Genomic DNA, 14126 nt, shown 5'->3' with positions numbered 1-14126 from the left:
CCAAAATCAGAGAAACAAATAAAAATGTAGCACTCACCAACAGACGATCAATTCTTCTATCTTTATCACAGGTGTAGGAATAAAGTGTCTGCGGCACACGTCATGGATCCAACACAACTTTATTGTCAGCTAATGCAGCGCACAGGCATAGCCTGTGCGCTGCATTAGCTGACAATAAAGTTGTGTTGGATCCATGACGTGTGCAAGCAGACACTTTAGGGGGTATTTATCAATTTTGCCTGTTGAAAGTTTCTTTTTACCCTTTTTTTTTCCACTTTGGTTTTCGTGGCCATGCACCAAATTTATCATTTGGTGCACGTTGTTAGTAATTTTGGCGCAAATGTTGAAATCAGCTGTTCACAGCGCCTTTTACACAGAACTTACTGCCACAGAGGATGCGTATTTTACCCTGTAGAGCACGCCATCCTTGCACAACACAGGCTACAGGACGTCATAAATTAATTGTTTTGTGGACCTGAAGAAGGCACATGCTGGTGCCGAAACGCGTTGTCCTATCGCTCTGAACCATAATAAACTGTCCTGTGCTACAGTGGCGTCCTGAATCCTTTTCTTAAAGCAGTAGTACTCGTTCATAACCCCCTTTTTCCTCTCCTTTTCCTGTTTACCCTGTAGAGCAGCCATTTCGGGGTCCCTCCTGCAGTATATCAGCAGGCGACGTGAGTTATTTTCTTTTGTGGGGTTTATAGCCACCATGTGAAATGGATTTTATTTTTAACTTGAGTATTTTTTTTTTGGTTACTTTTAGTACTTACCTTTCCTGAACCTGTGCGGCCATGTCCAATACTGGCTCAACGGAGGGTGAAGGTTCCTCAGAGACAACTATGTCGCAGGATAGTATTGCGCAGCCCTGGAGGCGTCGCTGCTTTCACAAAAAAATTTTTTAATGTATTTTGACGCCTTTACTTTTTCTGACATTGCTAAGTGTGTTTTCCATGAGCAAAATTTCTTGGCGGTGAATTGCGCCAAAAAGCATCCCTAAAGGCGCAAAATTGCGCCAAAGATCGATTGGCGCAAATGATGAATTACTGACCAAAGTAAAAATCACACACAGGACCGTGTGATTTTGAGAAAGTTAAAAAAAAATGACAGTGGAGAGAATGCGCCAAACTTTGGCGCAAAAAGACACTACGCCAAAGTGTTGCGCCAAAGTTACGGGGAAAAAAACACATAAATCCTTTGATAAATACCCCCCTTTATTCCTACACCTGTGTTTCTGGATCTTTTGCTGCTAGTCTGCTTTGTGCACCATCTGGACCCTTGAAGCGATCACCCGTGAGCCTGCCGACTCCACACAATACGGTGAATAGTACAATAGTGCCAGCTACCCTTTTTACAAGTACATGTGTATCTATCTTTATAGCGGCATACAAAAAGACAGGTACAGCTAGCATCAGAGAGCAGGTGCAGGGGCATGGGAAGGAACAGCCTGTTTCACGTCACATGGCGCTTCTTCCAGAAGAGGCCAGAAGAAGCATCATGAGATGTGTTATGAGCTGTTGCCTCCCTCACGCCCCTGTACTCCGTCAATTTACACGTCCACCTACTGAACTGAGTGCTTGTGGGCACTATGCCCAAATACTCTCCCCACTGCCATATCCTTGTTCCTGTTCTCAGCATAGTCTATAGTCCCTTTGTCCATTGGACAGCCTATATACATTGCTTCTACTATGTTTGACAAGGACCAGAGCCTTTGCACTAACAAAGAAATATACAACAAAGCTGAAAAGACTGCTTTCGAGGACTGACGTGCGAGCAAGCAAGTACTTTCCACTGGTCTACATCACATAGTACACATATTATCTACCTATTTGCAAAGGCACCCTTATTTGGGACTAAATGTATGGCTGTCAGAGGAGGAAGAAGTCTTACTAAAGGACTAATGCAAAAATGACCGTAAAAAATGATGTAAACATCTGGACGCCGGATGTCAGTACCGTTCACCTATTAAACTATATCCTTTTTTTTAATCATGTTACTTATGAATAATATGTATGTACAAATGGTGACACATTGCTTTTTATTCTTGTGTACCCCTATTTTATACTCACTGCTGTTTTGCACTTCCCTTAATGTTATAATGGGAACCCAGTGTGTGTTTGACTCCTCCCATGTAAATTTGGGTGCCCCGAAACACGTAATCCATGTTTATTTTATCCTAATAAACCCTCCAGTGTTTCAATGACTTGCTACTCTGGCTTGGATTTACTTTATCTACTTCACCTTGGACACAGCAGCGCCTCTCCAAGGTCATTTTTACAAAATCTGCATTGTTCCATTCAGGATTGGCTTGTCTTCTCCTGCGACCTCTGACATAGCAGCTGTTCCAGACTCCTCTGTAACCCTGCATGTGTGGTGTAAACTTGCTCCAAGGTGAGCAACCATTACCTAAGGACTCTCCTATTGCCCCTCTACTATCATTTCACTTGCCCAAATGAAAATACACGAGGCCCCTTTGCATTAGTCTCTCCTTTTTTTCATATACCAGCAGGTACTAAAGGACTAATTAGGGACTATATCTACAGCTGCCAGAGGAGGAAGACTGCCTGGGGAACCTACTGGGGACTATGGAGCAGATTTATCACAACCTGTCCAGAGGAAAAGTTGCTGAGTTGCCCATAGCAACCAATCAGATCACTACTTTCATTTTTACCAAGGCCACTGCAAAATGAAAGAAGCGATCTGATTGGTTGCTTTGGGCAACTGGGCAACTTTTCCTCTGGACAGGTTGTGATAAATCTCCCCCTATATTTACAGCTGCCAGAGGAGGAAGAAGACTGACTGGGGAACCTACTGAACCAATATTTACAGCTGGCAAAAGGAGTAGAAAACTGGTTGGGGAACTTTCTGGGAATCAAATTTACTGCTGTCAGTGGGGCAAGAGAACTGACTAGGAAGCTGACTGGGAACTATATTTATAGCAGCCAGAAGAAGAATACGACTGACTGGGAAACTTAAAATATTTAGTTACAAATGGGGAAGAACAGTGAGTGGTGTGATCTGGAGCAGGAATGCATATAAAGTGCATGCTATGGTTTGGAGTTGTAGGCAGAAAACAGAGAAAAGGGATTTAGGACATGCTTAGCAGCAACCACAATGGTGTAGATTAATAGTGGTGCTGAGGGGCCATCAAAGAAGGAAAAAACAGCGCAAACAGTGGAAAGTATTGAAAAATAGTAGACCACTGCCTTTTTTTGGACTCTTTAAACCTGGAGAGTTATGGACATTCAGAAATTCAAGGCATACTGGAGCTTTTTAGTTTTCACCCTATTTAATTTGTCTAACCACCATCCATGCAGTTTTCATGGAATTTGTGTGAAAAGACATATTGGCCCTTATTTACTAAGAGTGTTGTGTAGGTTTCTTTGTGGGTTTTAATTCCCTACAATTTTTTTCCACGGTATTTACTAAGGTTTCCCTACAGTTTGCATCCTTTACACATGCTCTGATCTGTCTGGTTTTCCTCAGCTCAAATCCACCACATTTTCTGTGGAAACCTTAGTAAATATGTTGTTTTTTGTGAAAATATTGGGAACACGCCCCTTTTCTGTATCCACGCCCACTTAACCCGACAGCTACACCCCCTTTTCAGTTTTTTCCCCCAGTAAAATGGAGAGCTGGTTGGGTTTTTTTCAATTCTGGTGCACAACCCGACAAAACATGTCAGGTTTCCAATAGTTAATCAGGGCCAGTGTGCAAAACACTGTGCATTTGGTCTTAAAGGGGTACTCCACTGGAAAACATTTTTATTTAAATCAACTGGGGCCAGAAAGTTAAACAGATTTGTAGATTAATTCTATTTAAAAATCTTAATCCTTCCAGTACTTATCAGCTGCGGTATGTTCCAGAGGAAGTTCTTTTCTCTTTATATTTCCTTTTTGTCTGACCACAGTGCTCTCTGATGACACCTCTGTCCATGTCAGGAACTGTCCAGAGTAGGAGCAAATCCCCATAGAAAACTTCTGCTCTGGACAGTTCCTAAAATGGACAGATGTGTCAGCAGAGAGCACTGTGGCCAGACAGAAAGGAAATTTAAAAATAAAATAACTTTCTGTGGAGCATACAGCAGCTGATAAGTACTGGAAGGATCAAGAAGTAATTTACTAATCTGTTTAACTTTCTGGTACCAGGTGATTTAAAAAAAAAAAAATGTTTTCCAGGGAAGTACCCCTTTAAGGTAGTATTTGAACCGTTATATGGTTGGGGCCGCTACTGATACAGTGTATGGTGTATCACAACTACTAGAGACAGTAATTCTATCTTCCCATGATCAGGATTCAGAAGCCAAATGTCTATTTGCTACACATTACCCTAGAGTCCAGTCAATGAGCAAGACCCTTATTAGAGATGAGCGAACTTACAGTAAATTCGATTCGTCACGAACTTCTCGGCTCGGCAGTTGATGACTTTTCCTGCATAAATTAGTTCAGCTTTCCGGTGCTCCGGTGGGCTGGAAAAGGTGGATACAGTCCTAGGAGACTCTTTCCTAGGAATGTATCCACCTTTTCCAGCCCACTGGAGCACCGGAAAGCTGAACTAATTTACGCAGGAAAAGTCATCAACTGCCGAGCCGAGAAGTTTGTGACTAATCAAATTTACTGTAAGTTCGCTCATCTCTACCCCTTATAATGAAACGGCGTCAAAGAAGTACATACCATAAAGACAGGGCGTGTGGCCTCTATGTGGTCCTTGGAGAGAGGGGGCCAGCCCTGGTTTGTCTCATTCCTTTTGCTACTAGTAAGAAACTATGCAGGACGCCGCTCTCCAGGGAAATGCATTGTCAACAAATAAAGGGATGGGGGTACTGATCTAAGAATCATGGAAAGCAATAGGAAACAAACACCATCCCTTACTGTCCAGGCAGCAAAATCAGTGGTAATAATAGACGGCCCATTTCAATCTTTGCCATTGGGCCCCTTTTTCGGCTATGTACACCACAGCATCCAGTGCTATCCGATTACCCCCACTTTAAAAGAGGACGACCCAATACTTACCAATATGAAGAATGTCAGCCAAGAAGAGATAATTTGATGATGTTCAGAATTTCCTCCAAACACAGTAGGGTCTTAGGTTGAACTTGGTGGACTCTTTTTTTTTGCAGTGGTACTCCAGTGGAAAACATTTTTTTTAAATCAACTGGTGCCAGGAAGTTAAACAGATTTGTAAATTATATGAAGAGAAAATATATAACCAATCCTTCTAGGATTTTACCCCGAAGGGGTAAAATCCTAGAAGGATTGGTTATATATTTTCTCTTCATATTATTTTTTTCTGGCCGTTTGGGGTTTCGGCATATCACCAACCATATCCTCGTATGTAGCTGCACACATTCTTTTCCTTTTTACAGATTTGTAAATTACTTCTATTTAAAAATCTTAATCCTGCCAGTACTTATCACCTGCTGTATACTACAGAGAAAGTTCTTTTCTTTTTGAGTTTCTTTTCTATCTGACCACAGGGCTCTCTGCTGACATCTCTGTCCTTTTTAGGAACTGTCCAGAGTACAAGCAAATCCCCATAGCAAACCTATCATGTTCTGGACAGTTCCTGACATGGACAGAGATTTCAGCAGAGAGCACTGTGGTCAGACAGAAACGAAATTCAAAAAGAAAAGAACTTCCTCTGTAGTATACAGCAACTGATAAGTACTGGAAGGATTAAGATTTATAGATAGAAATCATTTACAAATCTGTTTGACTTTCTGGCCCCAGTTGATTTTTATAAACAATTGTTTTCCCCCGGAGTACCCCTTTAATCTTACAAACTATGTTACTATATGAATGTGGCACAAGACACTACATGTCCCATTTGTAGAGTTACAGAACCCACCTTGTTGATATCGAAGATGTTCTTCCCCTCGGATGGCACGTAGAGCTTACGTTTCTCTTCCCTCATCTTACTGTGAATGGTGAAAAGAAGAACTTCCAAATTCCCTTTCTCCTGAAACCTTAAAAAAAGGCAAACAATGGACACACTGAGCCCGCACTGTCCATACAATGGTGCACAATAGCTCCATCCTCAATACATTCACACTCCTTGTCATTCTAGATACAGAAACATCATGTGAATGGCCGCCACCTGCATCTCACACTCACTTGCATGGTTTTTCTGTGGTGCAGTATGTGGTGAATGCCTGGAGCTGCTGCTGGACACCCAGCAAGGAGTTTGCAAACTTCTGATTTGTGATGATGGATATGGTCCTCTCAATCCACTCGAGCAGTTCTGATGCCAGGGCCTCATATCTGTTGATGTCCTTCTCAGTCTCGATGGCTTGGTCCAGCACCTGCAGAGAACCAATCGTGCAGATTAATCTTAAAGAAACCTGTCATGTTCTTGTTAAATTTTATAATCCTCCCAGCTCACTGTCCCATCATGATAACCCACCTCCTGACTTTATTTTTATTTTATAGTTTTTTACCTTCATATTGCTCTGTGTTTTCTGCTCAGTCTCAGTCAGATTCACAGACTGGGAAGGGGCGTTCCCCAGCAGGCGTGACATCATCTGAAGCCATACAGGGGAGAACTTACTCCCTCACTCTGCTACACACAGCCTAGAGCAGATCAGTGTGATATGAGCTATGATTGGCTAAGTCTGCACACACACCCCTCAGCATTTCCTGCTTTTGGACTTCTGCCAGGCCAGCAGGAGTCCAAAGTCTGTGCAAAAGTTGGGAGGAAATGTGCTCTGGACAAGTAGGGAGACACCTAGTGGCAGCATTTTTAAACACAAAACATAGAAAACTTCTTTTTTTTTAACATTAGAAAGATTTGTATTTACCATAAGGAGTGCAATGGAAAAATATGATTTAACGAGAGTGCCCATTTAAAAGATCACGGACAGCAGAACTAAGCGTACACTAATGATGACACTAAGGCTGTGTTCACATGGTGGAATTTCCATGCAGAATTCCACAGAAAAATTCTGCATGGACATACCCCTGCAGCAGAGTCTCAATGCTTTCTATGGGATTCTTCTGAGCTGTGCTCTGTTTCTGCAGCGGAAATCCCGATTCGGGAGTCAGCAAAAAGAATAGGCATGTCTATTTTTTCTGCAGAGTCCGCATGGAAATGCATTGCTCCGCTGTTGGTGGAATGTCGCACGGAAATTTTCTGTGCTGACATTCAACCGTGTGAACATAGCCTAAGGAAGCGCCTCATACCTGAGCAGCAATCTAGTCTTGTAGTGCAAGTCAATGGCTCAAAATTGTCTGGTTCTGCCTATAACGTCTCAGCATTAATTTAACCAGAGCTCAATAAGATATGAAAGCTGAGCAGGCAGACTGAGAAATATGGGACAATGTATGCTACAAACATTCATATCTTGGGTTTATCACAAACTTTGGATATAAGCAAGCGGGGTACTGTAGGGGGTTGCTTATATCTGTCTATAAGAATATTTGTAGCCTGTGACTGTACTGTACGGTTTACTACGGAGTGAATGGGAAACGGGCACTGTCACTTTAAAGGGTTACTCTGCTACTCAGCGTCCGAAAGATTGTGTTCCGAATGCTGTGTGCCGGCTTCCGTGGTCACGTCCGCCCCCTTGTGATGTCACGTCCCATCATATGACATCACCTCCTGCTCCCTCAATGCAAGTCTATGGGAGAGGGTGTGACGGCCGTCGAGCCCCCTTCTCATAGACTTTCATTGAGAGGGCAGGCCGTGATGTCACGAGGGGGCGGGCGTGAACACGGAAGTGCGCACAAAGCGTTCGGAACTCAATGTTGGGGAGCGGAGTAACCCTTTAAATAACTTTTGACATGTTGTAGAGACACTGCCCATGTGGATATATATTAGAAGTTTTGATTGGTGGGGGTGGTCCAATGGTTCAGATCCCCAGCGATCACTAGAACGAGTGGGCACTAAAGCCATCATTAAAACGAGTACGGATTTTTAGAAAGTGGTCTCCGATCTGTAGACCTCCAACGGTTGCAAAACTATAACTCCCAGCATTCCCGGACAGCCGTTGGCTGTCCGGGCATGCTGCGAGTTGTAGTTTTGCAGTATCTGGAGGGCCACTGTTTGGACACCACTGGTCTACATTGGACCCCTTACCTTTCCAATGCGCTTGCCCTCTACAGCCAGAGCCTTCATCTTGGAGAAGTAATGATAGAAAGACACTACGTATGTGATGATGGATTTTTCATCTGGATTTTCTGTGTAAATATCTATAGGAAAGAGTATAGAGCATGAAAACACCTGAAGCCCTGGGAACCAAATTAACCGTCTTCATATAAATACTTGGGTGGGGGTAAGCTGTCGCTGCGTTCATGCAATGTGAGGACCGCCAAGCCAGACTTGGGTTGACATGTCCAATGGGAGACTCTTTCCCCCTTGATGCATTTGTTCTTGGAGATAAACCACAGACTCTTCTAGTAGCAGATTATCTCCTTTCTACCTATTAACCCCTTAAGGACCAGACCAATTTTATTTTTGCATTTTTGTTTTTTCCTCCTCGCCTTGTAAAAATCATAACTTTCTTATATTTCCATCCACAGACCCATATAAGGGCTTGTTTTTTGCGTCACCAATTGTACTTTGTAATTACATCACTTATTTTACTATAAAATGTACAACGCAACCAAACAAATATTTTTTTATGGTGGAAAATTGAAAAGAAAACCGCAATTTTGCAAATTTTGGAAGGTTTTGTTTCCGGTAAAAATTGCATGTTTTCTTTATTCTGTGGCTCAATACGATTAAATTGATACTCATGTTATATGCTTTTCTATAATTGTACCGCTTAAAAAAATTCTCAAACCATTTTAACAAAATTAGTATGTTTGAAATTGCCCTATTTTGACCAAATATAACTTTCTAATTTTTCCGTATATGGGGCGATATGAGGGCTACGGTAATTTTTTGCGCCATGATCTGTAGTTTTTATCAGTACCACTTTTGCTTAGGTTTTACTTTTTATAAATGTTTTATTCATTTTTTTTGGAATAAAATGTGACAAAAAAGCAGCAATTTTGGACTTTTTAAATTTTTTTAAATTTACGCCGTTCACTGTACGGGATCATTAACAATATATTTTCATAGTTCAGACTTTTACGCACACGGCGATACCAAATATGTGTATTAATTATTTTTTACGCTTTTTTGGGGGTAAAATGGGAAAAACGGACATTTAACTTTTTTTGGGGGGGAGAGGATTTTTCACATTTCTTTACTTTTGATTTAAAAAATTTTAACTTTTTTTTTTTTTTACACTTTTTATGTCCCCATAGGGGACTATTCATAGCAATTTGATTGCTAATACTGTTCAGTGCTATGTATAGGACATAGCACTGACCAGTATTATTGGTGATCTTCTGCTCTGGTCTGCTCGATCTCAGACCAGGGCAGAAGACCCAGGAGACGGCCGGAGTCAGGTGAGGGGACCTCCGGCCGCCATGCTGGATGATTGGATCACTGTGGCAGCGCTGCGGGAGATCCGATCATCCATTCAAATTACCGCATTGCCGCAGATGCCGTGATCTGTATTGATCACGGCATCTGAGGGGTTAATGGCGGACATCCGCGTGATCGCAAATGTCCGCCATTACCGGCGGGTCCCTTGCTGCTGATAGCTGCTGATATAAATGTACGTCATGGTGCGTTAAGTACCATATCACCATGACGCACATTTACGTCCATTGTCGTTAAGGGGTTAAAGGGGTAGGAGGAAGGCTAGGTTTCCACTTGTTTTTTTTTGTTTGTTTTTTTACACCTTAAAAAAAGCCAGCAAAAACATCAGTAAAACTGCCACAGCATGTGATGTGTAGTGACTGTGATAGTGCAGGGGAGCAGAGAAGAGCGACCGGCAGGCCGCATCTACACATTATATAGGAAAATCTGGAGGATCAGAGCTGACGCCCGGGGCGATCTGTCTATTAGTACAGGTACTACTACTCCCATCATGGAACAGTGTGTTCCATGCTGAGAGTAGAAGCACTACTTGAAAAATGATTAAAAAAAAAAAATATGAAAAAAGTTAAACACACACACTTTATTAAAGACATTATTTAAATACATTACTAATAAAAAGTTTTAAAAAATTTATAAAAAAAAAATATATATATAATTTTTACATGGCCCCTTTCTACATTTTTATTATTGTCGGCTACATTTTTAGTTCTCTGCCCGCCCACATAAATTGATCCCTGTTTAAAAATTAAAAAAAAAATTGTTATAAAAAATATACATTTTGTTAAATACTATTTTTTCCATCACTACTGTATTTTTTTTTTTAATGGTACCCTACGATATTTTTTATAAAAAAGATCGCTAAAGTCCAAAAAAAGAATAAAAACCGCCTGCAAAAACGGCAAAGTTAAAACTCACATGGTGTTTTCCAAGATTTTCCTGAAAAAAACGCCAAAGTCTCAACAAGAGGTTGTTTTTGAAAAACTGCCAAGGAGCCAAAAATAGCTGAAAAACGCCAAAAGGATGAAAAAAATGCTAAACTGAAAAACGCCAAGTGGATCTGATATTTTGCAGTTCCCTATTGACGTGCAGCTAACATCTGGCCGCAGCGTTTTTTCACAAAAAAAAATGCCATGCGGCAGAATGGGCGTTTTTATTGGCATAAGTGGAAACCTAGCCGATAGGGGATAAGATGTCTGATCGCAGGGGGTCTGGCCCCCAGGACCCCAGCGATCTCCCACGCAGCACCCCGTAATCTGATGAACGGTCGCCGGAAAATGGGCAACCACCGCCACCACGCCCCCTCCATTCATGTCTATGGGAGGGGCTGTGTACTAGCCGTCATGCCCCCTCCCGCAGACATGAATGGAGGTGTGTGGCTTCATTTCATGAATGCAAAAGCCCAAAGCTTACATGTTTAGTACGTACGCAATGCCAGCCTGGAGATCGTGAGCCGGACCCCTCCCACAATCAGACATCTTATCCTCTATCCATTGGATAGGGGATAAGATGTTTAGGGATGGAGTACCCCTTTAAGAGTACATGAACACTTGCCCAAGCTAAGCATACATGTTTATGGGTGGGATTAAAAGAAATATCTAAAATGTATGGCCAGCTTTACTTTTTCTTAAGTGCAGGTAGCATATAACATATAGAAAACATTATACATCTTAATACAACAAACATCAAAATCCAAGTTGTTGTTTGACTATGTATAAGTGAGGAGAAAAGACATTAAAGAGGCACTCCGAAGGAAAAAACAATGTTTTTAAATAAACTGGTGCTAGGAAGTTATACAGATTTGTAAATTACTTCTATTAAAAAATCTTAATCCTTTCAGCACTTATGAGCTTCTGAAGTTAAGGTTGTTCTTTTCTGTCTAAGTGCTCTCTGATGACACCTGTCTCGGGAAATGCCCAGTTTAGACGCAAATCCCCATAGCAAACTTCTTCTAAACTGGGCGTTTCCCGAGACAGGTGTCATCATAGAGGACTAAGACAGAAAAGAACAACCTTAACTTCAGAAGCTCATAAGTACTGAAAGGATTAAGATCTTCTAATAGAAGTAATTTACAAATCTGTTTAACTTTTTGGAGCCAGTTGATATATAAAAAAAAGTTTTCCCCTGGAATACCCCTTTGAGGTCCCTCCCACCCAAGCAGCAAGGAGCAGGAAAGATAACATGAGAACTCATACACCAAGGTTTTCAAAACAGTGTGTCTCCAGCTGTTGCAAAAACTACAACTCCCAGCATGCCCGGACAGCCGAAGGCTGTCCGGGCATGCTGGGAGTTGTAGTTTTTGCAACAGCTGGAGACACACTGTTTTGAAAACACTGTCATACACCTTCAAGATGGAGAAAAAAAGGATAGGAGGGTAGAAGTAGAAACAGCTAGTACTATACGGAATTGTACTCACCTTCAGGGTCCAGCAGTTTGATCAGTCCCAGCTGTTGCTCGGCCGTATTGAAGGCTTGCTGGAGATTATAGGTAGCATTTGACTTGGTCAGCCGGCTAAAGTCTATTAAATCTGGTCTGATGACAAAAATTGGGCTGGTTAGTGGCACGTATACTGTACAGCAGCGTTCCCCAACCTGTGGCACTCCGGATTTTGCAAAACCACAAGTCCCATTATACCCTGACAGCCATGAGGCATGATGGGAGTTGTTGCTTTGTAACACCCAGAACGCCACAGGTTGGGGATGTAAATCTTTACATGTGTTATTACCTAATAATTAATTTCCTGTTTCCATGATGGGATCCAATCCTGTTCTTCTCACCCAATATACAAGTCCTGAGCCATATTATTTATTTTGTGTTGCTTATATAGTGTCATATTATACATTCACTTCATCCCCAATGGAGCTCCTCATCTAATTTCCCCTCCATACACCCAAACAAACACACTGGGGGCCCCTATGTAAACACCTGGAGAACATACAAACTCCATGTAGCTGTTGGCCATGAAACCAGGACCTTTTTTCTACAACTACCTCAAAGTATGGACTTAAAGGGGTACTCCGGTCAAAAAAATGTTTGTTTAAATCAACTGGTGCCAGAAAGATAAACAGATTTGTAAATTACTTCTTTAAAAAAAAAAAAAATCTTAATCCTTCCTGTACTTATCAGCTGCTGTTTGCCTTACAGGAAGTTCTTTTCTTTTTGAATTCCTTTTCTGTCTGACCACAGTGCTCTCTGCTGACACCTCTGTCCATGTCAGGAACTGCCCAGAGCAGGAGAGGTTTGCTATGGGGATTTGTTCCTACTCTGGACAGTTCCTGACATGGACGGAGGTGTCAGCAGAGAGCACTGTGGACAGACAGAAAAGCAGCTGATAAGTACTGGAAGGATTAAGATTTTTAAATAGAAGTAATTTACAAATCTGTTTAACTTTCTGGGACCAGTTGATTTAAAAAATAAATAAATATATAAATAGTTTTCCACTGGAGTACCCCTTTAACATGAAATGCTATAACCTGCAGTTCATAAGGCTATGCTAACATTGCCGTTATGTCCGACCCGTTCTGGGTCTGTTTGGCCTTTTTTTCTTTTGCACCGAACAAATGTAGAACGGCTCGGAGCCTACAACTGACACCACAAGGTCCCAACGAATTCCATCGACTTGAATGGGGTTAAAGGGGTACTCCGGTGGAAAACTTTATTTTTTTTTTAATCAACTGGTGCCAGAAAGTTATACAGATTTGTAAATTACTTCTATTAAAAATTCTTAATCCTTCCAGTACTTATTAGCTGCTGAATACTACAGAGGAAATTATTTTCTTGTTGGAACACAGAGCTCTCTGCTGACATCATGACCACAGTGCTCTCTGTTGACATCTCTGTCCATTTTAGGAACTGTCCAGAGCAGCATATGTTTGCTATGGGGATTTTCTCCTACTCTGGACAGTTCTTAAAATAGACAGAGATGTCAGCAGAGAGCACTGTGGTCATGATGTCAGCAGAGAGCTCTGTGTTCCAAAAAGAAAAACATTTTCTCTGTAGGATTCAGCAGCTAATAAATACTGGAAGGATTAAGATTTTTTTATAGAAGTAATTTACAAATCTGTTTATAGGACAACTGTAGTGGAAAACTTTTATATATTCCTGTGCCCGGGCCTAAAAAATAAACAAAATAAACTCATACATACCTTCCTACGAGCCCCTGTTGGTCCGGCACAGGCCTCACGGTCCGGCAGTGCTGACGTCATTCCACTTCCTGGGGACGGGGACGCTGCAGAGCCATCGGCGTATTACTGGCCGCAGCGATGTCCCGTCCCGGCCTGTGATAGGCTGAGCCCACTGTCATGTAAGGAGCTCTGGCCGGCTTCTTACATGACAGTGGGCTCAGCCTACACAGTCCCCGTCCCCAGCACTGCCGGACCGTGAGGCCTGTGCCGGACCAACGGGGGCTCGTAGGAAGGTATGAATGAGTTTGTTTTGTTTATTTTTGAGGCCCGGGCACGGGAATACATAAAAGTGTTCCATTACAGTTATCCTTTAACTTTCTGGCACCAGTTGATTTAAAAAAAAAAGTTTTCCACCAGAGTACCCCTTTAATTAGGGATTTTATCGGAGTTGAGCGAAGAAGAAAATAGGACATGATGTATTTTTTTTCTTCGTTCAACTCCAGTTCAATTGGAAAAAAACATGGGGTAGCTCTATATTATAAATCTCTTTCACCCCATTAATAACACTATTGTAGC

At 41.8% G+C, this 14126-nt stretch overlaps 1 protein-coding gene across 2 annotated transcripts in view; it reads right to left on the bottom strand.

Moving 5' to 3' along the window:
• The window catches only part of SPTBN4 (spectrin beta, non-erythrocytic 4), a 162528-nt gene that overhangs the window by 122219 nt on the left and 26183 nt on the right, over positions 1-14126 (bottom strand). For both annotated transcript variants that reach the window (XM_056540128.1, XM_056540129.1), the window contains exons 7-10: positions 11843-11958; positions 8074-8186; positions 6114-6301; positions 5848-5965 (exon numbers count right to left, since the gene is read on the bottom strand). In XM_056540128.1, coding sequence (XP_056396103.1) covers positions 5848-5965; positions 6114-6301; positions 8074-8186; positions 11843-11958 — 535 coding nt within the window. The remainder of the gene's footprint in view (positions 1-5847; positions 5966-6113; positions 6302-8073; positions 8187-11842; positions 11959-14126) is intronic.

This window comes from Hyla sarda, chromosome 9 (assembly GCF_029499605.1).
Source record: "Hyla sarda isolate aHylSar1 chromosome 9, aHylSar1.hap1, whole genome shotgun sequence".
NCBI lineage: Eukaryota > Metazoa > Chordata > Amphibia > Anura > Hylidae > Hyla > Hyla sarda.
Note: the sequence above shows the minus strand (reverse complement) of the source record. Positions and strands in the feature narration are given on the sequence as shown.